The sequence below is a fragment of the Mustela putorius genome, unplaced genomic scaffold (assembly GCF_011764305.1).
Source record: "Mustela putorius furo isolate JIRA1106 unplaced genomic scaffold, ASM1176430v1.1 tig00000461_pilon_pilon_pilon, whole genome shotgun sequence".
Taxonomy (NCBI): domain Eukaryota; kingdom Metazoa; phylum Chordata; class Mammalia; order Carnivora; family Mustelidae; genus Mustela; species Mustela putorius.
This window is the reverse complement of record NW_025421390.1, coordinates 3,118,508-3,145,643: the sequence shown is the minus strand read 5'-3', so window position 1 is coordinate 3,145,643 and position 27,136 is coordinate 3,118,508. Positions and strand designations below refer to the sequence as shown.

Genomic DNA, 27,136 nt, shown 5'->3' with positions numbered 1-27,136 from the left:
TTCCTCTGCACAGACTCTCCTTCTCAGCCTGACTGGTTTTCTGCCTCCAGGTCAAACCTCTTGGCCAGTTCCCACATCACTATTTATGTCTCCAGTTCCTCCCAAACCCTCTCCAGTTATAGCGGCTCAAGGACCATGTCCTTGACAACACTCTTTCCCACAGGAGAACTTCCTCCCCTGGATCCATAGCATGTATGGCATTTTCCACCCAGCAATTATATTACTTTGTGGCATTTGTTCTGTTATTTTATTTTGTTAGCCCCTTGCAGGCAACAATTCTGTCTCCTATTTCTTTAGATCCTCTGCTGTGCTGTTCCCTACAGTAGCCAGTCCCTACACATGGCTGTGGAGCTCTTAAAAATGTGGTTTATCAACTCTAAGTACAAAGTACACTGGGTTTCAAAGACTCCATACTGAAGAATGAATTAATTTTTATACTGATTAAATGTTAAAAGGATCATATTTTGGAGATATTTGGTTGAATAAAACATGTTATTAACATTAATTTCTCCCCCAACCCCAACGAGGCCCCTAGAAATTTTTCAGCTGTGGCTCACATTTTTGGCTCACATTACAGTTTCTGTTGGATAGCACTGGTCTAGAGTGCCCAGCGAAATGACTCTTCTATAAGAGGTGCTCCCAAATTGGTGGGGATTCAGAATGAATGAAAAGAAGCAGCTAGCTAGTTTCATTTCATTTGAGGGTTTTTCTCTCAGTCTCTCCCCTTTTTTATGGTTGGTGGGGAGCAGAGGAACTACAAATTTGTATTCCTACTAGTTAGGACCCAAATCCAGGAAACAGAAATTAATTAAAGAAGAAACTCATCTGAATGTGAGACAAATGCTGCTCCAAAGTGCAGTCTTGTGATTTTGTGCAATGCACGATCTAATTTCAGAGAGACACCAGAGATCTTATACTTTGGATAACAAAAAGAACTTCTAGGAACCCTGTAAGTGATTAGCCTCATCTAAATTTAAAACTCTCACCAATAAATGGTAAAATAAATCTTTGTTTTAAAACGAAAAGTTTATGATTAAAAGCAGAATTGTGTTCTACAGAAAACCAAATCAATAAGAAGATAAGCATTGGAAAGGGCAAACAAGTTGTTAAATGGATGCCTATAGCCAAATTAATAACAAACTAATAGGTAAGAGAAGGTTACCCTACACTGGTATCCCCAGTGGGATTGTGGAAATAAGTGACTTCTTTTTCATCTCTTTCCTTTTCTTCCTAACTCTCCTTCTCTTAGGTTCCTCTCTTTTCTTCTATTCATTTCTTCAAAAAAAAAAAAAATTATTTTCTGCCTTTATATATTTTTCTGTCATTATCATGCTAGATTACAGTACATTTAAATTAAAGTACCTTGCTCATTTACTTCTTAAATTCATTCAAAATTTATTTTTGAATATACTATGATACAGGGATCTGAAACTTTTTTTATAGGCACTTAACTAGAGCACTATTTCTTAAGCACATCATTGTTTTCTTATTGATTTGTATTGACAATAATAATAATTATTGAAAGTTTAGTATTGCCAAGGCAGTGTTTTGAGAGCTTTGTATTTAAATTCTTGGTTGTGTTTCTTTCTTTTTTTAAGTTTATTTATTTAAATAATCTCTACACCCAACATGGGGTTTAAACTCAGAACCCCAGATCAAGAGTCACATGCTCTTCTGACTGAGCCAGCCAGGCACCCCCTGGTTGTGTTTCTTGAATAAAATTCTCTTCATGTTTAGACATTTTAAATGAATTCATTGTTGTCCTTCCTTGTATTAAACCATTTAAGAAGTACACAATAAGTTGCTTTTCCACATGGGTACATTTTTTTTTTTTTCCCTCTTTGGGAGTTGAGAATCTCTCATAAAAACAAGTGCCCTGCCTTCTACTTCAAGATGGTGGAGGAGGGGGTGCCTGGATGGCTCAGTGGGTTAAAGCCTCTGCCTTTGGCTCGGGTCATGATCCCAGGGTCCTGGGATCGAGCCCCGTATCAAGCTCTCTGCTCAGCGGGGAGCCTGTTTCCTCCTCTCTCTCTCTTTCTCTGCCTGCATCTCTGCCTACTTGTGATCTCTGTCAAATAAATAAATAAAATCTTAAAAAAAAAAAAAAAAGACTGGTGGAGGAGTTACGGAGACCAAGAAATTCCACTTTTCCATTTCTCATCAGGGATGTTACTTATAGGTGTCTTTCAGGTTGCAGAAAAGATGGAAAAAAGGACATGTGCACTTTGCCCCAAAGACATCGAGTACAGTGTCCTATACTTTGCACAATCAGAGAATATAGCTGCTCACGAAAATTGTTTGGTAAGTTACTTGAAAACACATGAGTCATTTTAGGGAAGGACATACTAAAATAGATAAATGTACTTTGGAGACAGAATGACAAGTTGGCCATGAATTGGGCTTTTAAGTGGGGATTTGGAGAGCATCTTTTTCTAACTTTTTATACTGTTTCAGATCTTATCATCTTATGATTACATTTTAGCTTTATTTATAACAGATCAAACACAATTATGAAGAAGTTTCTTCAAAGATATTTTAATGAGATATTTCAAATATAATCAATACCCATAGACATTGATAAACATTGTACCCAGATTTGTCAAATCATACTGTATTTGCCTTACCTTGATTTTTTTTTTTAAAGGAAATAAAACACAGACAGTTAAGGGATCTCCAGTTCTCTTCCCCTTCCACCATCCCTCAAGATATAATTGCCATCACAGATTTGGTGCTTCTTATTGTTTTGTATTTTTTATTTTATGTTCCCACCGTGTATATTTAAGTGCTTATAACTAGAAATATTGTTTTACATGTTCTTTGACTTTGTAGAACTTCATCCAAATTCATGGCTGTTGAGATTTATCCATGTGATAAATTTTACTTTTAAGTCTTTAATTTTAAATGTTACAGAATTCCATTTTGTCACTGTCGATACTAAACTCTTCTCATGTGAATGAATATTTAGGTTTTTCCACTTTTTTTCATATAACTAACCAGCTGTCATGAACATCTTTGCATAGGTTCCTAATTCCTGAGACAGTTTCTCTGGTATAGGGCACGTAGCTAAAACCAGGGAGTGTTTTGCACCTCACTGTATGCACCACATTGCTCTCCAGAAGGATTGCACCAAGTTTGACTTCCACATTATTTCAGAATTCCTTCCTCTTCTTCCTTGCAATTCATGATATTATGAAATTTTAATTTTTCCTCTCCAATAAATATGAAACAGTCTCTTGTTTGCATTCCTAGATTATTAGTGTGATTGTGCCTCATTTGGCTGTGCTTATGCTTCTGTGACTTGTGTTCATAGACTGCATTTTGTCTTTAAGATATTGACTTTGCTTACATATATTTATATATGTATATAAATAGATTCTGATGCTTTATTATATACGTTGGCTTTTAATTTGTGGTTTTCCTGTCAGAGGCTTATAATGTAGTTAAATTCATCATTTTCCTATATAATTTGTAGGATTTTTCCCCTAAGAAATTCTTTCATTTACTAAGGTTCTACCTTTTTTCCTCCAAATTTTAAAATTTGGCTTTTCTCATTTAGATTCTTAATCCAACTGGAATTTATTTGGACTACTCTGTAGAGTAGGCATCTCCCTTTTTGTTTTTCATATGATTAACCACTTTCCCCAGCATTATTTATTGACTAATCTGCTCTTTTCTCGTTGATTTGTAGTGGATAATAATGATAGTTATCATTATTACTCAGTATTCACGAGGCATAAGGTAATGTTCTGGGAGCTTAAGACATATTAAACTATTAATCCTTACAACAACCCTAAAAGGTAGGTATCATTATTATGCCCAAACTAAAGATGAAAGAACTGAGGCACAGAGAAGTTAAGTCACTTGCCCAAGGTCACACAGCTGTAAGTACCTGAGCCAGAATTCTTACCCAAGTTGCCTACTTCTAGAACCCTCACTCTTAATCCAGTGTGCTAACAATATAATATTTGTGCACAGATCTGTTTCTGGGTCTATTCAGTTCCAGCAGTCACTTTGTCTCTCCCTAAGCTGGTACAACATTGTCTTAATTACTATGATTTTATGATAAGCCGTGGCTATTTTTCAGTGTTACAGTTTCACACAAATTTTAACTGGGATTCCATTGAATTTATAGATGAATTTGAGAAAAAAATGATATGAGTATTTCTATCCATTAATAGGCTGTCTCCAATGATTCATTCTTCTTTTATGAATTTCAGAAATGTTTAATAATTTTTTTCTGTAGGGGCGCCTGGGTGGCTCAGTGGGTTAAGGCCTGTGCCTTCGGCTCAGGTCATGATCTCAGGGTCCTGGGATCGAGCCCCGCATCGGGCTCTCTGCTCAGCAGGGAGCCTGCTTCCTCCTCTCTCTCTCTGCCTGCCTCTCTGCCTACTTGTGATCGCTCTCTGTCAAATAAATAAATAAAATCTTAAAAAAATAATAATAATAATAATTTTTTTCTGTAGAGGTCTAGAACTTTGGGTTAAGCTTTTCCCTGGGTTTGTTGTTGTTGTTATTGTTTCATTACCTTTTTCTACTACTCTTTAAAAAAAACTGAAGTATAAAAAATTGAAATATGGGGGCGCCTGGGTGGCTCAGTGGGTTAAGCCGCTGCCTTCGGCTCAGGTCATGATCTCAGGGTCCTGGGATCGAGTCCCGCATCGGGCTCTCTGCTTAGCGGGGAGCCTGCTTCCTCCTCTCTGCCTGCCTCTCTGCCTACTTGTGATCTCTGTCTGTCAAATAAAATAAATAAAATCTTAAAAAAAAAATTGAAATATGGTTGACACCCAATGTTACATGTTTCAGGCGTAAACGTATTGAGGAATTCTACTGCTCTGCGCATCATGCCGTGCTTACCACAAGCACAGCCGTCTGTCTCCGTACAGCGATGCTACACACTCCCTTTGCTGTGCCTGTCATCCCTGTGACTTACTCATTCCCCCACTGGAAGCCTATACCTCCCACACCCCTTTACCCTTTTTGCCCGTGCCTTCCCACCTTCCTCTCTGGCAACAACCAGTTTATTTTCTGTTTATGGGTCTGTTTCTGGTTTTTTGTTCATTTATTTTTAGTTTCCACATATAAGTGAAATCATACGGTATATGTCATTCTCTTTCTGACATTTCACTTAGCATGTTACCTTCCAGGTCCGTCCATGTTATTGCAAATGGCAAGATGTTATTCCTTTTTTATGATTGAGTAATATTCCTGTGTGTGTGTGTGTGTGTATGTGTGTGTGTGTACACACATACACCACACCTTCTTTATCCATTCTTCTACCAATGGATGCTTAGGTTGCTTTCATATCTTGGCTCTTATAAATAATACAACAGTAAATATAGGGATGAATCTATCTTTTTAAGTCAGGGTTTTCATTTTCTTTGGGTAAATACCCAGTAGTGGAATTACTGGATCATGTGGTATTCTATTTTTAGTTGTTTGAGGACCCTTCATACTGTTTTCCATAGTGGCTCTATAATTTACTTTCCCACCAGCAGTGCTTGAGAGTTCTTTTTCCACATCCTCACTAACACTTGTTATTTCTTGTCTTTCGGATGCTAGCCATTCTCACAGGTGTGAGGTGATATCTCATTGTGGTTTTGATTTCCTTTTCCCTAATGTTGAGTGATGTTGAGGATCTTTCATATGTCTGTTGGCCATCTGTACATCTTTGGAAAAAAAATTTTTGGGTCTTCTGCCCATTTTTAATCAGATTATTTGGTTTTTTATTGTTGAGTCAAAGGAGTTCTTTATCTATTTGGGATATTAACTCCTTATCAGATACGTCACTTGCAAATATCTTTTCCCATTTAGTAGGTTGCCTTTTCATTTTGTTAATGGTTTTCTTTGCCGTGGAAAAACTTTTTATTTTGGTATGGTCTCAATAGTTTATTTTTGCTTGTATTTCCCTCCCCTGAGGAGACATATCTAGAAGAATGTTGTTATGGCTGTGTTTATTTTTTTTAATTTACTTATTTGACAGAAAGAGACACAGCAAGAGAGGAAACTTCTTGTGAAGAGGGAGTGGGGAGAGGGAGAAGGGAAGCCCAAGGGCTCGATCCCAGGACCCCGGGATCATGACTTGAGCCAAAGGCAGATGCTTAACAACTGAGCCACCCAGGCGCCACATGGCTATATTTAAGAGATTACTCCCTGTGTTTTCTTCTGGAAGTTTTATGGCTTTAGGTCTCACACTTAGGTCTTTAATCCATTTTGAGTTCATTTTTGTATGTGGTGTAAGAAGGCGGTCCAGTTTTATCCGTTGTTTTTTTTTTTTAAGATTTTATTTATTAGAGAAATGGAGAGGGAGCACAAGCAGGCAGAGGGAAAGGGAGAGAGAGAGAAGCAGCCTCTCCACTGAGCAGGGAGCCCAAGGCAGGGCTTGATCCCAGGAGCCCGGAATCCTGACCCGAGTTGAAGGCAGCTGCTTAACCGATGGAGCCACCCAGGCGCCCCCAGTTTCATCCTTTTGCATGTGTGTATCCAGTTTTCCCAGCACCATTTATTGAAGAGACTGTCTTTCCCTGGTTGTGTATTCTTGTCTCCTTAGTTAACAATTAGTTGGCTATAAAATCATGCATTTATTTCTAGGGTTTCTATTCTGTTCCATTGATCTATATATCTATCCTTATGCCATACCGGACTGTTTCAATTATTATAGCATTGTAGTGTATCTTTAAATCTGAGATTGTGCTATTTCCAGTTTTGTTCTTTCTCAAAGACTGCTTTGGCTATTTGGGGTCTTTGTGGTTCCATACAAATTTCAGTATTTTTTGCTCTAGTTCTGTGAAGAATGCTATTGGTATTTTGGTAGAAATTGCATTGAATCTGCAGATTGCTTTGTGATTTCATTCTGTAATGTTGATCTTCAATTCAGAGAGAGGTTGGATTCAGGTAGCACATGGAAACTTGAGGCAACCTAAACATAAAAGTGGGTTTTTAATCAGACTGCAGGGGCATTTCATGGCTCCTGAAGGCCGGCATGCAGGCAGGTCCAAGAACAGTGACTAGGAAGCCATCAGGAACCCATTCTGTCCTCTCTTGACCTCATTTCTGTATTCCTCTTTGCAGACTGGCTTGCTCTCTACCATGTGGCTCAGAGTCTACTCCACTCTCTCAGGATAGGGAGTCCAGTTGGCCCAGCTTCAGGTCAGGGCTCCAACCACATTCACGTTATTAACCACTGGGGGTCAGGGTTAGGCAGTATAAAACATGCCCAGGGATTGGGGCCACTTCCAGAGAAAAACAGGGTGGCTTGTGATCTGCTTACATATCCCGAAGGTGGTCACTGTTATACCCCAATCCATCTTCCACTCCTGGTAAGTATTATTTTGTGATACCATTTTCTGACTTGCAGCTTTCAGTGGTACTTTGTGCATATTGTGAATTTTTGTTTTCTCAATTTGTAGCTGTACTCTTCAGCACTTGTGGAATGTGAGGATACTGATCCATGTAATAAAGACAGAAATTTTGATGTGGAATCAGTAAAGAAAGAAATCCATAGAGGAAGGAAGTTGGTAAGTATAAATGATTTTATTAGTCATATGAGATAAACAGATCTTGAAGGGGATATTTCCAAAAGAAAGTCTATTTGATTGATAAACCAGGGATAGAGACACATCTTGGAGAGCTGAAAGACATAGGACCTGTATTGGAAACTTAAATTCAACTGAACAATTAATATTTTAAAATGAGCTACAACATACTTCATCAGCAGAGTTGATATACATTAGAATGCTTTTGGGCTGTAAGTAGAAGGACCCTCAACTCAAACTGGCTTTAACAAAAATGATGCTTATTTTCTTACTTAGCCAGAGGGACAACTGGCTTCAGAGTTGGTCGATTTAGTGGCTTAGTGGCGTCATCAAGAGCCCATCCTCCTTTCTGTCATCCTGTCCACAACAACAGTTGGTCCTGTTGTGGTCATAGGGTGGTCACAGACAACTCCTGAAGTGTCCATCTTTCTTATTCCTATCTGGTAAAAGAAAATGTTCATCCCAGGCACCTGGGTGGCTCAGTTGGTTAAGTGTCTGCCTTTCGGCTCAGGTCATGATCCCCAGGTCCTGGGATTGAGCTCTGAATTGGGCTCCCTGCCCAGTGGGGAGTCTGCTTCTCCTTCTGCCCCTCACCCCACTCTTGTACTCTCTTGCGCTCTCTCTTTCTCTCTCTCAAATAAATAAATAAATAAAATCTTAAAAAAAAAAAAAGTAAAAGTTCATCCCCAAGCATTGAATAAGAGCCCTTCTGAAAATTAAATGAGGCCACACCTGCTCTAGTTGCTAGAAGTGGCCATAATTAATCAGGATCAACCCCCTTAGACCTGGGTCAGTTCCCCTTGGGAAGACAGAGTGTGGAGTAGTTACCCTGTTGGTTCTGTGATAGTAGGCTTCCTCTAGGAAAAGCCCTTCATGGCTTAGCAAGTGGTACAGCAGGTGTGAGCACATAATGCCCACCACCACAGTACAGTTTAAGGTCTGGAACAAACATTTCCTTAGTCTTTACAAGGCATACACCTATATGAGGGCAGTTTCCGCACAACCTGATGTACTTTGAGAAGGGTCAGCACAGTTCACTCAAGCAATCAAGCACCTTAGTGCAGGTGGGGCCCAGGAAGCCTTCCTAGTTGGGAAGGAGTGAGGGTAATGAAGACGGGAAAGGAGGAATTCCAGGGAAAGGGAACAGGATGTGCAAAAGTTGGGAAGGCAAGAAAGACATGGCATGTGCCTAAAACTGTAAGCATATGACTATGACTGTGGCACCCTCTTTACTGACTCCATGGGATTCCACGGGATAGACCAGAATGCATGAAACCATTCCCTTGTTGCTGGATAATGAGTCGACTCTGGTTTTTCACCATAATCAACTAATGCTGCAGTAAACATCTTTCTACACATATCCTGTGTACTTGTTTGAACAATGCTGTACACCGTAGTCCTAGAAGTGAAATGGCTGAGTCAGAGAGAATTCCCTTTAATAATTTGGAAACATGCAGGGCACCTGGGTGGCTTAGTCGGTTACGCATCTGCCTTCAGCTCAGATCATTATCCCAGTGTCCTGGGATTGAGCCCTGCACAGGTTTCCTGCTCAGCAGGGAGCCTGCTTCCCCCTCTCCTGCTCCCCCTGCTTGTGCACGCTCTCACCCTCTCTCTCTCTGTCAAATAAATAAATAAAATCTTTTAAAAACAATAATAATTTTGAAACATACTAATAAACTGTCACCCAGAAAGGTTGTATCATTTTTTACTTATGTGGATGAAAGAACACTTTCCTAGCCCTTAACAAAAATGAGTATCACGAATCTTGTTACTTCTTGCATCTGACAGGAAGTGTTACCTTGCATTTCCCTCATCACTAGAGAGAGGCTGAATGGTAGTTCTCCTTAGGCATCTGCCTCCCTCCCAGCACCCCCAGACCCAGCAGTTCTTTCGTGATCCCTCTACAGTCAGTGACCCCACCTCACAGCCACTGTCCTGCAAACAGCCTGGACTCCCTCTCCCCACCACCCCAACACACATTTCCTTACTCACCTAGCAAACCACCCCCCGCCCCCGCCACTTGCCTTTTGTCTGCATATGCTGAGTGGTACTAGCACTTGAACAGTTGAACAACTGGACAAAAACCCACAAATGTGTTGATTAATCTCAGATTCATAGCCACAAACGTCAAAAGGAACCTTAACGTGTCACCCTCCACCCTCTACCTTTACTGTTTCATATCCTCTCATTTCTTTTAAAACCTCTCCCCACCCCAACTGCTCATCCCCAAATTGATGACTATGCCTTATTTTTTTACAGACATTATTTTTTTAGAGCAGTTTTATGTACACAGAACACTTGAGGGGAAAGTACAAAGACTTCCCCTATACTTCCCACCCCGACACTTACACAGCTTTCTTTTTATCAACATCCCCCTCTAGTGTGGTGCATTGTTACAACTGACGAACCTACATGGACACAACATCAAAACACCCAAAGTCCATAGTTTACATTAGGGTTCACCTTGGTGGTATACATATCTTTGTCTGATTTTTATTGAGAAAAGGGAGCCATTAGCCAGGAACTCCTACTATCCAAACCGCTGCCATTCACCTTTGTCCCCAGACTCTGGGACCTCCGGCTTGTCAAAGTAACCCGCCACTTACACTTTGGAGTCATCACCTGCCCCTCCTTAAGGATTAGCCTCTTGCATTTCCCTTCATCCCATTCACATTAGTATCCCCCTTTGTACTAGATTATTTCCTTCAGCATGTATCCATGATCAACTGATAATGTCATCTTTTTTTTTTTTTTTAAGATTTTATTTATTTATTTGACAGAGAGAAATCACAAGTACACTGAGAGGCAGGCAGAGAGAGAGAGAGAAGGAAGCAGGCTCCCTGCTGAGCAGAGAGCCCGATGCGGGACTCGATCCCAGGACCCTGAGATCATGACCCGAGCTGAAGGCAGCGGCTTAACCCACTGAGCCACCCAGGCGCCCCGACTGATAATGTCATCTTAAATCCTCCTCTATATACAAAAAACCTGTTCAACTACAATGTACTTCTGTCTTTAGCTGACCTTTTAGCAGGATTCATCACATTGTTGTGATGTACATCTTGAAGCACTTTCTTCCTCTGACTTCCTGCACACACTCTGCTACTATGTCTCTCACCTTTCTGGCTGCTTCGTCCCAGACACCTTAGCTGTTTTTCCTTCTCTTCTGAACCTCTAAAGTGTGCAGTCCCCATAGCTCTCCTGGGCTCCTGTCTCCATCTGAATATCTTTCCTGTGTGACCTCTTCCAGTTCCCTTGGCTTCAAGTCCGTACTTACGCCAGGGACTCTATACCTCCAGTCATGATAACCAACCTAACGTATCTACACGAACATCTAATAGGAGCTCATATTAAACTGGCCAGTGAACACAGTCCCAGCCCCTGCACACACACACACACACTCCATCCAAACCTGTTCACTCCTCACCTCAGTGAATTGTCCACCATTCATCCATCATCATCTTCTCATAAACGTCCCAGCCCAGCATCCAGCCTGCAGACCCTCTATCCTCCCCTTCTCTCTGTCACTAACCCCCTGTAGTAAAGTCATGGGTCTCCCTCAAACACTTGCTAAACATCACTGATCTTTGTTCTGCATGCTCTCCTGCCCATCCCTACCCCAGCCTATGCTCCACACAGCCACAATAGTATCTTTAAAATACTGATCACGTGGGACCCCCTGGGTGGCTCAGTTCATTGAGCATCTGATTCTTGATTTCAGTTCAGGTCATGATCTCAGGGTCATGAGACCGAGCACTGTGCTGGGCTCTGTGCTCTGCATTCAACACTGAATGTGCTTGGGGTTCTTTCCTTCTCCTTCCCCCTCCCTCAGCATGTTCTCTCTCTCTCTAAGAAAGAAAGAAAGAAAGAAAGAAAGAAAGAAAGAAAGAAAGAAAGAAAGTCTTTTTTAAAAAATAAAAATAAAATTTTAAAAAGCTGATCACTTTTTGTTCCCATTGTATGAAGACAAAACCCCAATACCTTACCCTGGTTTGTAACCCCTCACATGACCCAGCCCTTACTTACCCCTTCTTGGGATCTTACCTCTGGCTCTTCTTCCCTTACCCTCCTCTTCACTCCAGCATCAGCCCACCCCTGTGGGGTGGTAAATGTTGATGAGGGTAGTCTTATTCCTGTAAGTACTAGAGCTGTTCTTATTTATTTATGTTAAAATTGAAATTTAAGTCCATTAAAAGATTTCATTAAAGAGTCAAGAAACAAAACACAGATTGGGAAAAGATACTTACAACACACGTATTGTTATGTTTTTAAGTTTGCTTTATGTGACCTTGGTTTTCTCTCTCCACTAGAATGTCAACTTCGCAAGGACGGGTGCCTTGTCCCCTGCTGTTTCCCTCTGCCCCAGAACAGTGCCTGCCACATCACAGTTACTCCGTAGTCTTTAAGTGAATGACATTTTATTAACCATTCGTGTTTCTTCTGTAATTTGCCTTTTCTCATTTTTCTCTGAGTTTATCGGTCTTAACCCTTTATCAAATATGCAGCAAACATTTCTTTCTTTATTGATACCGTTGACATACAATATTAGTTTCAGGCATACAACACAGTGATCTGACATGTATATACATTATGAAATGATCACCCCAATAAGCCCAATTACCATCTATCACCATATTCCAGTATCATTGACTGTATTCTCTGTGCTCTGCATTATATCCCTGTGATTTGTATTTTTAGTAACTGAAAGTTGGTACCTCTTAACCCCTTCATCCCACCAGTTCTTTGTATTAATGAGTCTGTTTCTGCTTTCAAAAGTTTTGGCTTTTTGGTAGCTGTCACCATAAAAATGGAAGTTTAAATTGTTTATGTAGTCATATCTATCAGTCTTTTTTTTCTGTGGCTTCTGAGTTTCCTTCCTTGCATAGTCTTCCTGACCTTAACCTCATACATTTTTATTAACTTTAAAACTTGTCTCTCAGAGCCTTAATCCATGTGGAATTTATTTGGGAAAATATTATAAGGTAGGGATGTAACTTCATTTTTTTTCTACACATAAAGCCAGATGCCCCCCCAAATTAAATCTTTCTTTGTGCTGTGATTTGAAATTCCACCTTTAATGTAATCTAATTTCTTACCATATTTGAATTTTCTTTATTTGTATGGTTGCTTGTGCTGACCTTAGGATATTGTTTGAGCTATTTCCTGTTTTGCAAGGTGGTTTCATTGTGCTTCCCCTTCATTCAGACAAAGCCTGAATCAAATCAAATCAACCTTGGGCATGGCTTGGGACACCCCCCGCCCTCGCCAAACCAGTTAGATTGCTGTGGCCACATACTGTCCTAGCCATGTCTACACCACCTTCAATATATAAAATGCCAGATCAACTGACTAATATATAAAAGAGATCAAATAAACTGAACTTAGAAAAAATTTGCTACTCAGGGTTTTTTTTTTTTATTTTAAGTTTTTGGCCCCACTACTAGACTCCAGAGAGGTTTCACTTATTTATCTCACCTTGTCCTCAGTAGAAACTATGAGATAGGCAGTGTCCTGTCTCATAGGGAAGGATCTGGGTCTAAGAGAGGGACAGACTGCTGGCTCACACAGCTCTCCAAGGCACCATCAGGAGGCACCCTCGCCATGGGCCCCAGTGTCCCTAACAGGACCCTTTGCCTAGTCAGGACAAATCTTTTTGTAGAAATCTCCTGTAAAAAGAGAAAGTTTTATTTGTTTGTTTTAAAACAAAAGGGTTTTCTGCTTTTAATCAGATCATTACAGGTCAGTGCCAACCAAGTACTTTACTTAGCAGAGGCTTTACTGAAATCTCAAAATGAGCAGCTAGATGTTAATACCTAACATTTGTTGCTAAGGACATTAGGGCTGCTGACTTAAAAATAACATTTAATAACATCTTTAACTTTAAATGTTAACAGAAATTAAACAGGTGCTTACTTAGTAAAATTTATTCTTCCGTAGAAATGTGCATTTTGTAAAAAAGGAGGAGCCACCGTGGGATGTGATTTAAAAGCCTGTAACAAGAGTTACCACTTTTTCTGTGCCAAGAATGACGACGCAGTTCTACAAACTGATAAATCTCGAGGAATTTTTAAGTATGTATAATTAAACAGTTCTAAAGCTACACTTGGGGGAACAGAATAAGGAATGGTTAGATTAAGACAAAGATTTTTTTTTTTAAGACTTTATCTAGCTATTTGACAGAGTGCACAAGCAGGGGGAGTGGCAGGCAGAGGCAGAGGCAGAGGGAGAGGGAGAAGCAGACTCCCCACCCAGCAGGGAGCCCGCTGCCGGACTCAATCCCAGGACCCTGGGATCGTGACCTGAGCCGAAGGCAGACATTTAACGAACTGAACCATCCAGGGGCCCCAAGACAAAGAGATATTTTTTAAAAGATTTTTATTTATTTGAGAGCAAGCAAGCAAAAGAGAGAAAGGGAGGGAGAAACAGTCTTCCTGTTAAGCAGGTAGCCTTATGGGGGCTCCATCCCACGACCCTAATATAATGATCTGAGCAGATGTTAAACCAGCTGAGCCACCGTGGCACCCCCACAAAGAGATTTTTAAAGATAATTTCATGCAAATGGTTTCCAAGTAAGAACAGGGTTTGGGGGATGCTCAGTTGGGACTCTGACCTCACAATACCTTCCCTCAATATTATAGAAAGAAAATAAGCAGAATTGGTTTTTATTTTAATCTTCCTACATGCCTTCTTTCCCAGTAGAAAGCACTGGTTGCCATACTGGCGTGAGTGACCTAATGGGTGTTCACAGGACCTAGAACCAGTTCACTGTTGCTCTCTTCTGCAAACAGGAGCCTTGTTAGCCATAAGTCCCTGGTTTATCCATCTTGTCAGTTGAATAAATGTTTTTTCTTCTCACCACTCTCACCACTGTCTTACCTATGAAGAGCTTTTAGAAATGATAAACTATGCAGCAAATATAGTAATCAGTCATTAAGTTCTTGAACAAATTAGTCCTGTTTCAGTTGCCTTGGGCTTTTAAATCTTGCTTCCCTTCTTTCAATAGTTCTTCAATGTTAATTTTGACCCAGTAAGGCATATTTCAAGTCCAATAGAATTGTATTTGTTCTGTCCAGGAAGGAACTTGATCTTCCTTCTGATGAAAGATTGCAGTTCAGTTAAATAATTAGACAATTTAAATGAATCAATACGCCAGTTGTTAACTGAATTGTTTCAGGTCATGTTCAGTTTTTTGGTATGTGGATGCAGTCTAAAACATGTCATATAGGGGCACCTAGGTGGCTCAGTTGGTTGAGTGTCTGCCTTCGGCTCAGATCATGATCTCAGGGTCCTGGAATCGAGTCCCACATTGGGCTGCCTGCTTAGTGGGCAGCCTGCTTTTCCCTCATCCTCTCCCTGACTTGTGCTCTCTCACTCTTGTCAAATAAAAAAAATAAATCTTTAAAAAAAAAAAAAGTCATATGAAAAGATATCTAGAAGAAGTTTTAACCTTTTTTAAAGTTATAAAATGAAATAAAAAATTAAATGATGGTCTGAAGTTGAAAAGCCAGGCAGATGCTTCTCACTTCTTTGGCGCATGTGCATATACTCTGATGGAGTATTTTAAATTTCAGTGAAATAATTTCATTCACAATATTCTGAATGAGAGCATTATCTTTTTAATAACGATTTTTGTGAGAATCTAAGTATTTTCAAATTGGATTTGGAGGCTAGATTTTTCCCTTTGGGCACACACCCCCCATTTCATCAGTGTTTCAGGTACTAACGTCGCTGTTTTATTTTATCTAATAATCACTCTTTGTGCCAAAAATACTTTGAAATACTTTACAAATGTTAACCCATGTAATCCTCGTAACAGTCCAGTGAGGTAGATATTATTATCCCTGCTTTACAGATGCAGACACCGAGTCCTATGAGACTTAGTCATTTGTCCCCACGTCACAGCTGATGAGTGGCTGAGCTGGCCTTTAGGGCTCTGGAGTTCTTGCTTTTCACCACCATATCCTCTTCAGGCTTAGGGGGCTATAGTATATTCCTTTTTTATTTTTTTAAAGATTTTTATTTATTTATTTGACAGACAGAGATCACAAGTAGGCAGAGAGGCAGGCAGAGAGAGAGAGGAAGGGAAGCAGGCTCCCCACTGAGCAGAGAGCCTGACGCAGGGCTCGAGTCCATGACCCTGGGATCATGACCTGAGCCGAAGTAGGGGCCTATATTCTAAAACATGGGCAAGCCTATTATTAAAAGGGATTTGTTAAATAATTTTACATGATTTTGAGCAAATTCCATAGGTATTTTATTGCTTGAGACTAGAAAGGAAAGTGTGAATCATGTTACTTCTATATCATACTTTTTATATTTGATTTGCTTAGAAACTCAGATTATATTATTATTTTTTTAAGCGTCTCAGAGAGTTCATTTTATTATGATTTCCATAGTGACCTCAAACACCCAGTAGACACACTATTAGGTAAGCTACAAGACTGAGCAAAAAGGAGTCAATTCCCACTATATCTTAAAATTGCAAGCATATTGGTCTTGTAGAACCAATGAATGGAGACTCAATGAAATAATCATTTTTGTCATTATCAAGTATCGGGTGAACTTTGATGCACTTTTTAATTGAATTTAAATATTCAGTTGTTAGAGTGCCTATCCTACACAAGATATCTTGCTAAGTGCAGTAAGAATATAAAGAGGAACAGGACATGGGCTAATCTCAGAGAACCTAGTACCTTGTGGAAGGACAAGAGACACCAGAACCAACAGAGGCATGTGGCATGATGGGAGCAGGAGGGGATTTGCCTGAAACTGGCTTGGCCTTGAGTTGATGATTGTTGAAACTGAGTGATGGGTAGGGAGCCATGGGGCTCATCATCTCTCCTCCACTTTTACATATATTCGAAGTTTTCCACAATAAAAAAAAAAAAAAATAAGTGCCTGGCAGACGAAAGTGTTCAGATACTGGAATCCAAAGGGTGAGATTAATTTTGCTTGGGGCAGGGATGGGTTGCCAGGAAGATTGCATGTAAGAGGTAGAAACTGAAGAATTCGTACGGTTCCCATAGGCAAGAGGGATCCTGTCTTCTGAAGCTCAGCACCATAAGGAAAGGAAGGGAGACATAGCTGGGGCTGAGGAGGATAGAGCCTGGGGAAGAAATGGGACCTAAGCAGCTCCTCAAAATTAACTCACTCCATTTCTTCTTCATAGCCTGCTGTGCTGCTTGCTTTCCTTCCCTGCCCTTGATCCATTGTAGATGCATGCAATTTAGCTCTCAAGTCTGGGGGAGATAGCTGCTGAGTTAGAAAACTACTTTCCCCAAAATTCATGCATGCAATTTTGTGCTATTTATTGTTGACGATCAGTAGAACTTTGTGTAGTCAGATGAAAATGTGCCTTAGATGTTGGATCTTTAGATATCTTTTTTTATACAGTAAAATTCCACTGACCACTATATATGAGTTACTTACCATTGTTCAAAATGTTTCACACACATTCCTTCTGAGAACATACCAGTTTGAGGGCTCAGAGCACAAAAGACATCTGAGAGAGGCTCTGTCCGCATTTGATGAGGGTGACTTACACAGCTTTGGACAGCATTTTTCTTTCACAGATATTTAGGGTAAAGCCATCATGAAAAATAGGTTCATTTTCAAGTCATAAGAAAATAGGCATAATAGTTAAAAGTGTAAGTAAAAATACTTAACAGTTCTTTGAAATTGCATGTTTCAGAGTGTTTTGCAAACAACATGCTTCACTGAACAACACTCATAATGGTAAGTCTCTAAAATTTACTACTATGGGTTTAAAGAAAGGTATACATTTAGGTAAGACATGGAATATCCTGATTTGATTTACTGGCCTCCCTGACTTAAAGATAGATTTTTGAGTTAAATTTTTATATATTTACAAAATTGCCACTTTCTTTGTACAGTGTGCAGTATAATGGACTAATTTTTCTTCTTTGCAAACTAGACCGACTCCCAGGAAATTCTCTGGCTGGAATCGTCCCTCCTCTCTACAATCAGAGAGCCAAACGAGGACGTGGTAAAAACCTTGGACTTTTGTGACTTCTTCTCTTCTAAAAGAATATCAGAATTTCCAGTACCTAAAATCGATAAATTGCTGCATATTCCCTAAAATTCCCTAAGAATACATGATTAGCATTTCAGTTATAATTAAGGAAAACTGGGCCCTGGCTAACTGGAGTTACGGGATGCACATTCACTCATGAATGGCCTCTGTGTGCTGCGTGAATAGCAGTGTCTCACCAGCACTAAATCTGGAACGCTTACTGTGGGCCACAGACAGGACCTCTTTGGAAAAGGCTTAGTTCTGTGTCATGCCAACTGCATTTTTTAGTGGTAAACAATACTCTCTAAACACTATTGTTACCCTCATTTTTCAGTCAGTACACTTTTATCAGAAATTATTATAAAAAATATAGCTTCAATCAGTGTTTACTGATAGAGAAAGGTAACAATATTGTAGTTTAATTTAATTTTTTTTTTTTTAAGAGAGTATACATGAGCTGGAAGGGAGGGGCAGAGGGGGACAGAGAATCTCAAGCAGGCGCTACACTCGTTGTGAAGCCAGACACAGGGCTCAGTCTCATGATCCAAGCCAAGAGTCAAGATGCTCAACTGACTGAGCTACGCAGGTGCCCCAGTATTTTAAATTTAAAATTAAAAAAAAAATTTTAATCGTTTTTTTAAAAGCAGATTATAACACAGTTATGAATCCTCTCCCCAGAAGAAACTCAGTTTTATTTGAATACTTATAAAATTTCCTGTAAAAACATACCTACTACTATATTTTGTTTTCACTCAGACATCCTTCCTTATCTGTACAAATGGATCTACCTCATTTTTGAAAGGCGCATAATACCCCATTGTGTTATTCAGTTGTGTAGCTGAATTACAACTGAACTAGTCTCTGCATGATGGACACTGAGGTTATTGCTGTTTTTGTTTCTATCACACTGAATAGTGTCGCTAGCATTTTTCTCATCTTTGTGCCTTTATGCAGCTGTGCCATTTGGAAAACTTTGTGTAGATTGCTGGGTCAAAAAGTATAAACAATGAAACCGTGATAACTGGCTAATTCGCCAAAGAGGTCACCCCACCGTACGCAATTATTCCAATCCTTGCAAACGTTATATATTAAACGCCTTCATCTTTGTCAGTTTGATAGGGAGAAAATTATTATTTTGCATATCTTTATTTATGAGTAAAATTGAGTGTATTCCCCTTTTGATCAATGTATCTGTTTTCCTGTGACACAGTCTGTTTTTCTATTTAATGAACTCTTCCTAGAGGGTTCCCCATTTGCCTATTTTTCTACTCGTCTTTTTTATATTGATTTATAAGATTTTTATATTGAAAATTGGTGCTTTATCATAAGTGTTGCAAACATTTAGTCTAAGTTTGTTGTATCTTTTGACTTTGTAATAACTTTTAGCATAGAAGAGTTTTCTATTTTACATAATCAAGCATCAGTCTTTTCCTCTATGGATTCTGGTTTCTACATGATTTATATTTTCAACTGATTTTTTAGGAGTGAAAAGAAAAAGAGGAAGGAAGAAACGTCTCCCAACAGACATTCATGTACAGGTAATTTGACTTCATTTTACTATAGCTTTCAGTTTCTTCACACAGTTTCTTCCTTATTTTAAACATTCACATATCCGGTAAAATTGTAACAGAACCATAATGAGATGAATATAAAGCTGGATGTGTTGGGTATCCCACCACATGACCTTCAGGAGGCGATAGTCCATGGCTCCGATAACACATGCACCACACATCAGTGAATGTGTCAGAGCCCGCGGTGTGCTTACGGCCTTCGGAGGGGCAGAGCTGCAGGAAAGCATCCTTACCCAACCAAGTATCACTCAGCTGCGTGATGCACACTTTGATCTAATCTGTAATTTTCATAGTTTTCCGTATTACTGTTTTGTGCAAAGTGAATGAGATGTTTTGGGGATTGGAGACCACTTTTTAAACATATACTCATATAAGCTAAATTAAAAGAGCCAGCAACCTTCACCTCTTACTGTTTATACAAGAGGAGTTTGCCATGCCTCTTGATGTTTTGCTACACAAAAATGATTTTATGTTTACATGTAAACTACCAACGAATATGGGGCATGATTTTCACCACAGGCATATCATTGAATTGTCTGTAACAAAAGACTGGTTTTCATGTTACACAGTATTAAATGTCAACAATAAATCAGTGTAATCTGGATTTTTCTCTCCCTCTAGCCACCGGAAACATTGACATTAGATCGATTCATAAAACAAATGAAGGAGGAGGATGGCAGACACACAGGTTTGCTATAAATTTTGTATCAAATATGACCTACAGTACTTACAAACATAACTCATTTATTTCAAAGCTGGTATCCCACTTAATTCGTCTAGACTTATAGTAATCATAAGAATAGAAACCTTTTATCGTAACTATCTACTCTATCATAGCCGCAGCTCAAAGTAACTGAGATGGGGATGGTCCACTGTTCTTTGCTATTAACAAAGGATATACTTCCTGGTCTAGAAGCCAGGGTTACCTGAGCTCAGAATCCAGGTCCCTGCTACCTCTTGTACTGTGACCCCAGAAAGGGGGTCCAGGAAGCTGAAGCCACTCACTGTCTTTTTCTGTCAGGGAAACAGACATTCTATAATGACACACAGTAACTGTGACAGAAAAAAATGATGGGAGCTACTATCTCAAAAATATGAAGCTAAATTTTAGAAAATCCTCTTGATTCAGATAATTAGGCTAAGCAGAGAAGTTTTTATTTTCACTTTTTGTAACACTGTTTCAGTGAGGAAAACATGAGGTATGTATGACGAAGTCACAGTAGAAGATAAAGGTGCTGAGATGCCTGGCTGGCTCGGTCGGTTAAGCAGCAGCCTTTAGCTCAGGTCAAGATGCTGGGGTTCTGGGATGGAGTCTTGCACTGGGCTCCTTGCTCAGCAGGGAGCCTGCTTCTCACTCTGCTTGTGCTCTCTCTGACAAATAAAATTTTTAAAAAGATAAATGTGCTGTATTTATGATCCTACTGACTGTGCTTATCCAGCACCAGGCAAGGTCTGAAGAAATGACCATAAAGGGATTTATGAGAGCTGCCCAAAGATCATTTCCTCCTAAAATGTTTTTCTTATTCTTAGATGCAACTGTGAAGATTGACTTTCTTAAGAAATGTAAGCAAGTGGGGCTTCTTAATGATTTATTTGAAGAAATAGTAGACAAACTTCATTTGATTCAGGAAAGACTCCTGTGTGACACTGCTTCTGATTCAGGTACCGAAATAGCCACATTTCTACGTGCAGAGACTTCTTCAAACCTACTTATAAAACAGACCAAACCAAAAGTACACATTTTCTTTCTATGCAATTTCTTTTATCTCATTCTTTAATACAGTTCACTGTTCCAGATCTCTAGTCTTCTGTGTACCAACAGGATGTGGGTAATTCACAAACTCATTAATTCAGGAAACAGCAGGGTGGTGCCCGGCAAGCTGTGCTGGGTTTTGCAGATGCGCATAGCTGAGAGTAACCACTGACAGCTTGTGGACACTCAGAAACACAGGCAGTCACACATCTGCCCCCTTACTGCTTGTTGCTAACATCTGAGAATAGCATCATATTACAGTTTTTGATTTGACTCAGATTCTGTTCCTTATGTCTTTTTTTTGATAATGTCTACTCAAAGCTTATAGAAGAAAAGAATGTTTTGTCTGATATCTCACTTAGTTAACGTGACCTTTCAGAAGGAGCTCTTTGGGAAGCCGAAGTTCCATTTGTATATGCAGGTATATAGCCGCTTAGCTTTCTTAGACCCTACAGTGAAAGCTTAAAAACCATGATAAATGCAGTTATTTTACAAGGAAAAACTTGACAGTCTATACTGTAGGCACCAATGTAAGGTATATAATTATTTGAAAGGATTATTTTCTATAGGACAAAACTAAAAAGTGAAACTAAAAGCAAACATCCAAAAATTTAATCATTACATTCTTTCATTCATTTCCTCTTTACCAGAGACTAAGTACTTCTCAAACATGATCCCCTCAGAATCCCTGGTGGGCTTGTTAACACACGTGAGCGGGCCTCTCCCTGCAGCTTCTGAGGCGGTAGCAGAGCCACCTCTGCATGTGCATTTCCACCATGTCCCTGGGGAGGACGGTGCAGTGCTGGACTGTTCTGTGTACTTCCTTTACCTGGGGTTAGTTTGTAAGGGGTTTCTGCCTACATCCGTTACTGAAATTAAAACTGAAAATGTTTTTCTCCCTATAGACTATGAAGAAATCGGGACTTCACTTTTTGACTGTAAATTGTTTGAAGACACATTTGTCAATTTTCAAGCAGGTAGGTGAATTTTAACCCAGCAGCATAATTTATATATACTGAAGTAATATAATACTATTCAGGTGATAAAAATCATTTTAGAAGAACGTTCATCATTTTACTAAATGAAAAAAGCCCACCACATAGCAATAGGAGCCCACACACCCACAGAAAATATACCCAAATGGGAACAGTAGTTAGGGGTAGGTGGCTGGACAGTGCTGCATTAGATTTTCCACATTCGTATATGCAATACCTTAGTCATCAGAAAAGACTCAATTATTTGTTTCTACTCTTTTAAATAATTGCAAAATGGGAGGTCGTTGGGCCCCAGGTTGAGGACTCAGCAGGACCTGGGGAGGTGGCAAGGCCGTGACCACACTGCAGCTCGGCGCCTCCTCCCTTGATTTGATGTGTACAAATCTTAGTTCTCCCAACATTAATCTTCAGTCTAACTGGGGGAAGGAGGGTTGCAATTCACTGATTCTAAGGACGAGCAAGAAAAAACCAGTTAAGACATTTTTGAAAAAGAAGCAAGCCTGGTGGGGGCAAGGACTTAAGTGGTTGATATTTTATAGAAAGGTTTTGTTGAAATCATATTGTACACCTGAAACTAATAGGACACTTTATGTAATAATACTTCAACCATTCAATGAGTAGGTCCTCCCACCTTTAAGATGCTTTCAAAACCAGCTAAATTTCCACTTACGGATGAATATGATCTGACTTCTCTATCAAGCCTCCACAGCTGGACAGGCTGTGCACTGCACATCCTGGCCGGAGTGGGACACAGAACTGAGTGTGAACAGCTCCCCCGAAAGCTGCACAACCACAGCGTCCTACTCTCCATTCAGATTTTGTATTGCATTTATAATCAGCCTATCCTTTAACAGTCTCTTGAGAACGTCTGCTCACTGCTAATGTAAGTACCCACATATTTTTTAAAAGCAGCCTTTAAGCTCCAAGGTTGGTTCAACATCGACAAATCAGCGTGATACAATACATTAAGAAATAACAAAAACCATTATGATATTCGCAATAGATGCTGAAAAAGCATTTGACAAAGTACAGCATCCTGTCTTGATCAAAACTCTTTACAGTGTAGGGTTAGAGGGTACATACCTCAATATCATCAAAGCCATCTATGAAAAACCCACAGTGAATATAATTATCAATGGGGAAAAACTGAGAGCTTCTCCCCTAAGGTCAGGAGCACAGCAGGATTGCCCACCATCACCACTGCTATTCAACATAGTACTAGAGTCCTAGCCTCAGCAATCAGACAACAAAAAGAAATAAAAGGCACCCAGACTGGCAAAGAAGTCAAACCCTCACTCTTTGCAGATGATATGATATGTTATGTGGAAAACCCAAAAGACTCCACTCCAAATCTGCTAGAACTCATACAGGAGTTCAGATAAGTATCAGGATATAAAATCAATGCACAGAAATCAGTTGCATTTCTATACACCAACAACAAGACAGAAGAAGGAGAAATTAAGGAGTTGATCCCATTTACAATGGCACCCAAAACCATACGACACCTAGGAATAAATCTAACCAAAGAGGCAAGCATATGTACTCAGAAAACTATAAAGAAATTGAGGAAGACACAAAGAACTGGAACAACATTCCATGCTTGTGGATTGGAAGAACAAATACTGTGAAAATATCTATGCTCTCTAGAGCAATGCACATTTAATGTAATCCCTATCAAAATACTATCAACTTTTTTCAAAGGAATGGAACAAATAATCCTAAAATTTATATGGAACCAGAAAAGATCCCAAATAGCCAGAAGAATGTTGAAAAAGAAAAAGCTGGTGGCATAACAATTCCAGACTTCAAGCTCTATTACAAAGCTGTCATCATCAAGACAGCATGATACTGGCACAAAAACAGACACATAGATCAATGAAACAGAATAGAGAGCCCAGAAATGGACCCTCAACTCTATGGTCAACTAATCTTCAACAAAGCAGGAAAGAATGTCCAATGGGAAAAAGTATCTTCAAAAAATGGTATTGGGAAAACTGGACAGCCACATGCAGAAGAATGAAACTGGACCATTTCCTTACACCACACACAAAAATAGACTCAAAATGTATGAAAGACCTCAATGTGAGACAGGAATCCCATCAGAATCCTTGAGGAGAACACAGGCAGCAACCTCTTCAACCCCAGTTGCAGCAACTTCTTCCTAGAAACATCACCAAAGGCAAGGGAAGCAAGGGCAAATATAAATCATTGGGACTTCATCAAAATAACAAGCTTCTGCACAGCAAGGAAAGTCAACAAAACCAAAAGACAACCAACAGAATAGGAGAAGATATTTGCAAATAACATATCAGATAAAGGGCTAGTGTCCAAAATCTATAAAGCAGGGGGGTATAGCTCAGGGGTAGAGCATTTGACTGCAAAATCTATAAAGAACTTATCAAACTCAACACCCAAAGAACAAATAATCCAATCAAGAAATGGGCAGAGGGCATGAACAGACATTTTTGCAAAGAAGACATCCAGATGGCTAACAGACACATGAAAAAGTGCTCAGTATCACTTGGCATCAGGAAAATAAAAATCAAACCACAGTGAGATACCACCTCACACCAGTCAGAATGGCTAAAATTAACAACAAATCAGGAAATGACGGATGTTGGAGAGGATGCAGAGAAGGGGGAATCCTCTTACACTGTTGGTGGGAATGCAAGCTGGTACAGCCACTCTGGAAAACAGCATGGAGGTTCCTCAAGAAGTTGAAAATAGAGCTATCCTGTGACCCAGCAATAGCACTACTGCGTATTTACCCTAAAGATACAAATGTAGTGAACTAAAGGGGCATGTGCACTTGAATGTTTATAGCAGCAATGTCCACAATAGCCAAACTATGGAAAGAGCCTAGATGTCCATCAACAGATGAGTGAATAAAGATGTGGTGTATATATAAAATGGAATACTGAGCAGTCATCAAAAAAAAAAGAAATCTTCCATTTGCAACAATGTGGATGGAGCTAGAGGGTATTATGCTTAGCGAAATAAGTCAATCAGAGAAAGACAATTACCATATGCTCTCTCTGATAGGAGCAATTTGAGAGGCAGGGTAGGGGATTGTGGGGGGAAGGGAGGGGAAAAAAAATAAGTTGGCACCAGGGAGGGAAACAAACTGGAAGAGACACTTAATCTCAGGAAACAAACTGGGTGAGAGGGATAGGGTGGCTAGGTGATGGACATTGGGGAGGTTAAGTGCTATGAATTGTGTAAGCCTGATAATTCACAGACCTGTACCCCTGAAACAAATAATACATTATATGTTTAAAAAAAAAAAAAAGAAAAGAAAAAGCAACCTTTAAAATCTTTTTCTAAAAAGCCTTATTTTGTAGGGGACTTTCATCTCTGTTACTTTTCTTTCACATATACACGTTTCCACTACATGTATGGGTTAGTTGGGAGGATATACGTTACAGTGTAGTACTTGGGGGGGAGTGGGACACCAGGAGGAGACACTATTTGGAATTGCATTAGAACCAACTTTTAAAAGACCTAACTTGACATCCGTACTGATACAGACTGTCTTACTTAGTTTAATGTTGCTCAGTTCTAACATTCCAGACAGTTAACTACAGGTATTCTAAAGAAAGCTTATATGTGTGTTTTGTTATTCTTCAGCCTTGAAGTTTTCAAAAAATGATACTGTCACTGAGTAATACTCTTATTTACAAAGCCTAATTAAAGTATCTTCTTCCTAAGTTTCCACCATAAAGTCCTTCCTATTTCTAAATAAAACCAAAAGCTTTTATGTAACATTAAAAATTGGATGCATTTTTATGAAAAACTTGCTCTTGATATTCTCATCACGTGCTCTTTGCACTTATCTCTCAACAAATGGGTAATGTGCAGCATGAAAGTTATACAGTTTCTGCTTCTGAGTTCTCAAATATATACAAAGGGGACTCAAGCTCTAAAGATGTACTGACTGGCTTGATGTGATTAAAAACTAGAATTCTGTCCTGAATTTGAAAAGGAAGCAAAGGTATAAAAGAACCAGTTCCTGCTCACAAGGCTCTAGATTCTTTTCATTTGGGGCACAAAGTGTGTATTACACACTTGCAAGTCAAAGAGGCTAAAAACTGTACATTATTTATAAAACAGTATACTAACCTGAAATTTCTTTTTTTTTTTTTATCATAGCAATACAGAAAAAAATCCATCAATATGAAGAAAGGCAGCAGCAACTGAAGGAAGAGGTTGAGGTACTTCAGGGCTTAAACCAAACCATGTACCTTCTTCAAGAAGATAGAGACGTGAAGTCAAGTTCTACTTCAGTATCTTCTGTGTCTTCTAAGGATTACTATTCCCTAAACCAGGAATGAGGCTCAGTTGCAAGCAGGCTGCACACCGAAGGCCTGACCTGTGGAAGCCACACATCTTTAGAACTAGGCTTCTCTTGTCTCTCTTCAGTCCTCATCAACTCTTACCTGATCAACATTTCATTTGATCCTGCCTCTTATCATCTCACTTCTGCTCTCCAGTAAAATGTTTCTGAGATTCTGCTTGAGTAAACTGGATCATACCTCCCATCTCCCTCCCTCTGCACTGAAAATCCTCTGGCAGCTTCATGCTGGTGTAGTCTCACCCCCCTCACCCCCCTCACCCATTCCCCCACTCCAGTGATCAACGTTGATTCTAGTAACACACAAGGTGCTCCTGGAATATAGGCTCCCCAGGGCTTTTGCTCATCTTGCTGTGAAGCCTTAGCTGCTTTTACCTTTCTCTGCCTGCTTCTCCTGCAGATCTCATTATACCATTCCATTGGAGTACTTTTCTTTCCCATCACTTCCCAGTGTAACCCACTGTATCTTCTATCACTCTGTTATCGTACTCTGAGGGCAAAAACTCACTATTCCTGTGTGTTATTCCCAATAGATTCCCAGCACCTAGCATGGTCAATAAATGTTGAATAAATGCATAAACTGTTCTTATCCTTTGAGACTAGTTCCAGCTTATAATGACAGATATAATAAATTTGAATATTTTTACTCCATTTGTATCAAATTTACTGCTCATCACAAAGTCTGCTTTTTAAATTTATTTTCAGCCACTATCACTACATAGGCCTATATCATCTTCAAAATAAACATTTACATTTATAACAATGCTTTGAACATCAGTGGAAATATGCAAGAATGAAAAACCAGGGGAACCAGGGTGGCTCAATTAGTTAAGCAGCCGACTCCTGGTTTTAGCTTGGGTCATGTTGTCAGAGTTGTGAGATGGAGCCCCACATCATGCAGAGT

General features: G+C 39.5%; 1 protein-coding gene across 2 annotated transcripts in view; it reads left to right on the top strand.

Moving 5' to 3' along the window:
- Positions 1 to 26,883, top strand: part of LOC101680049 (SET domain bifurcated histone lysine methyltransferase 2) — a 92,585-nt gene extending 65,702 nt beyond the window's left edge. For both annotated transcript variants that reach the window (XM_045080599.1, XM_004775244.3), the window contains 10 exons: positions 2,180 to 2,301; positions 7,407 to 7,514; positions 13,467 to 13,600; positions 17,221 to 17,264; positions 17,464 to 17,535; positions 19,045 to 19,100; positions 19,755 to 19,821; positions 20,664 to 20,795; positions 21,792 to 21,863; positions 26,031 to 26,883. In XM_045080599.1, coding sequence (XP_044936534.1) covers positions 2,180 to 2,301; positions 7,407 to 7,514; positions 13,467 to 13,600; positions 17,221 to 17,264; positions 17,464 to 17,535; positions 19,045 to 19,100; positions 19,755 to 19,821; positions 20,664 to 20,795; positions 21,792 to 21,863; positions 26,031 to 26,212 — 989 coding nt within the window. In that variant the 3' untranslated portion in view covers positions 26,213 to 26,883. The remainder of the gene's footprint in view (positions 1 to 2,179; positions 2,302 to 7,406; positions 7,515 to 13,466; positions 13,601 to 17,220; positions 17,265 to 17,463; positions 17,536 to 19,044; positions 19,101 to 19,754; positions 19,822 to 20,663; positions 20,796 to 21,791; positions 21,864 to 26,030) is intronic.
- The last annotated feature ends 253 nt before the right edge of the window (positions 26,884 to 27,136 follow it).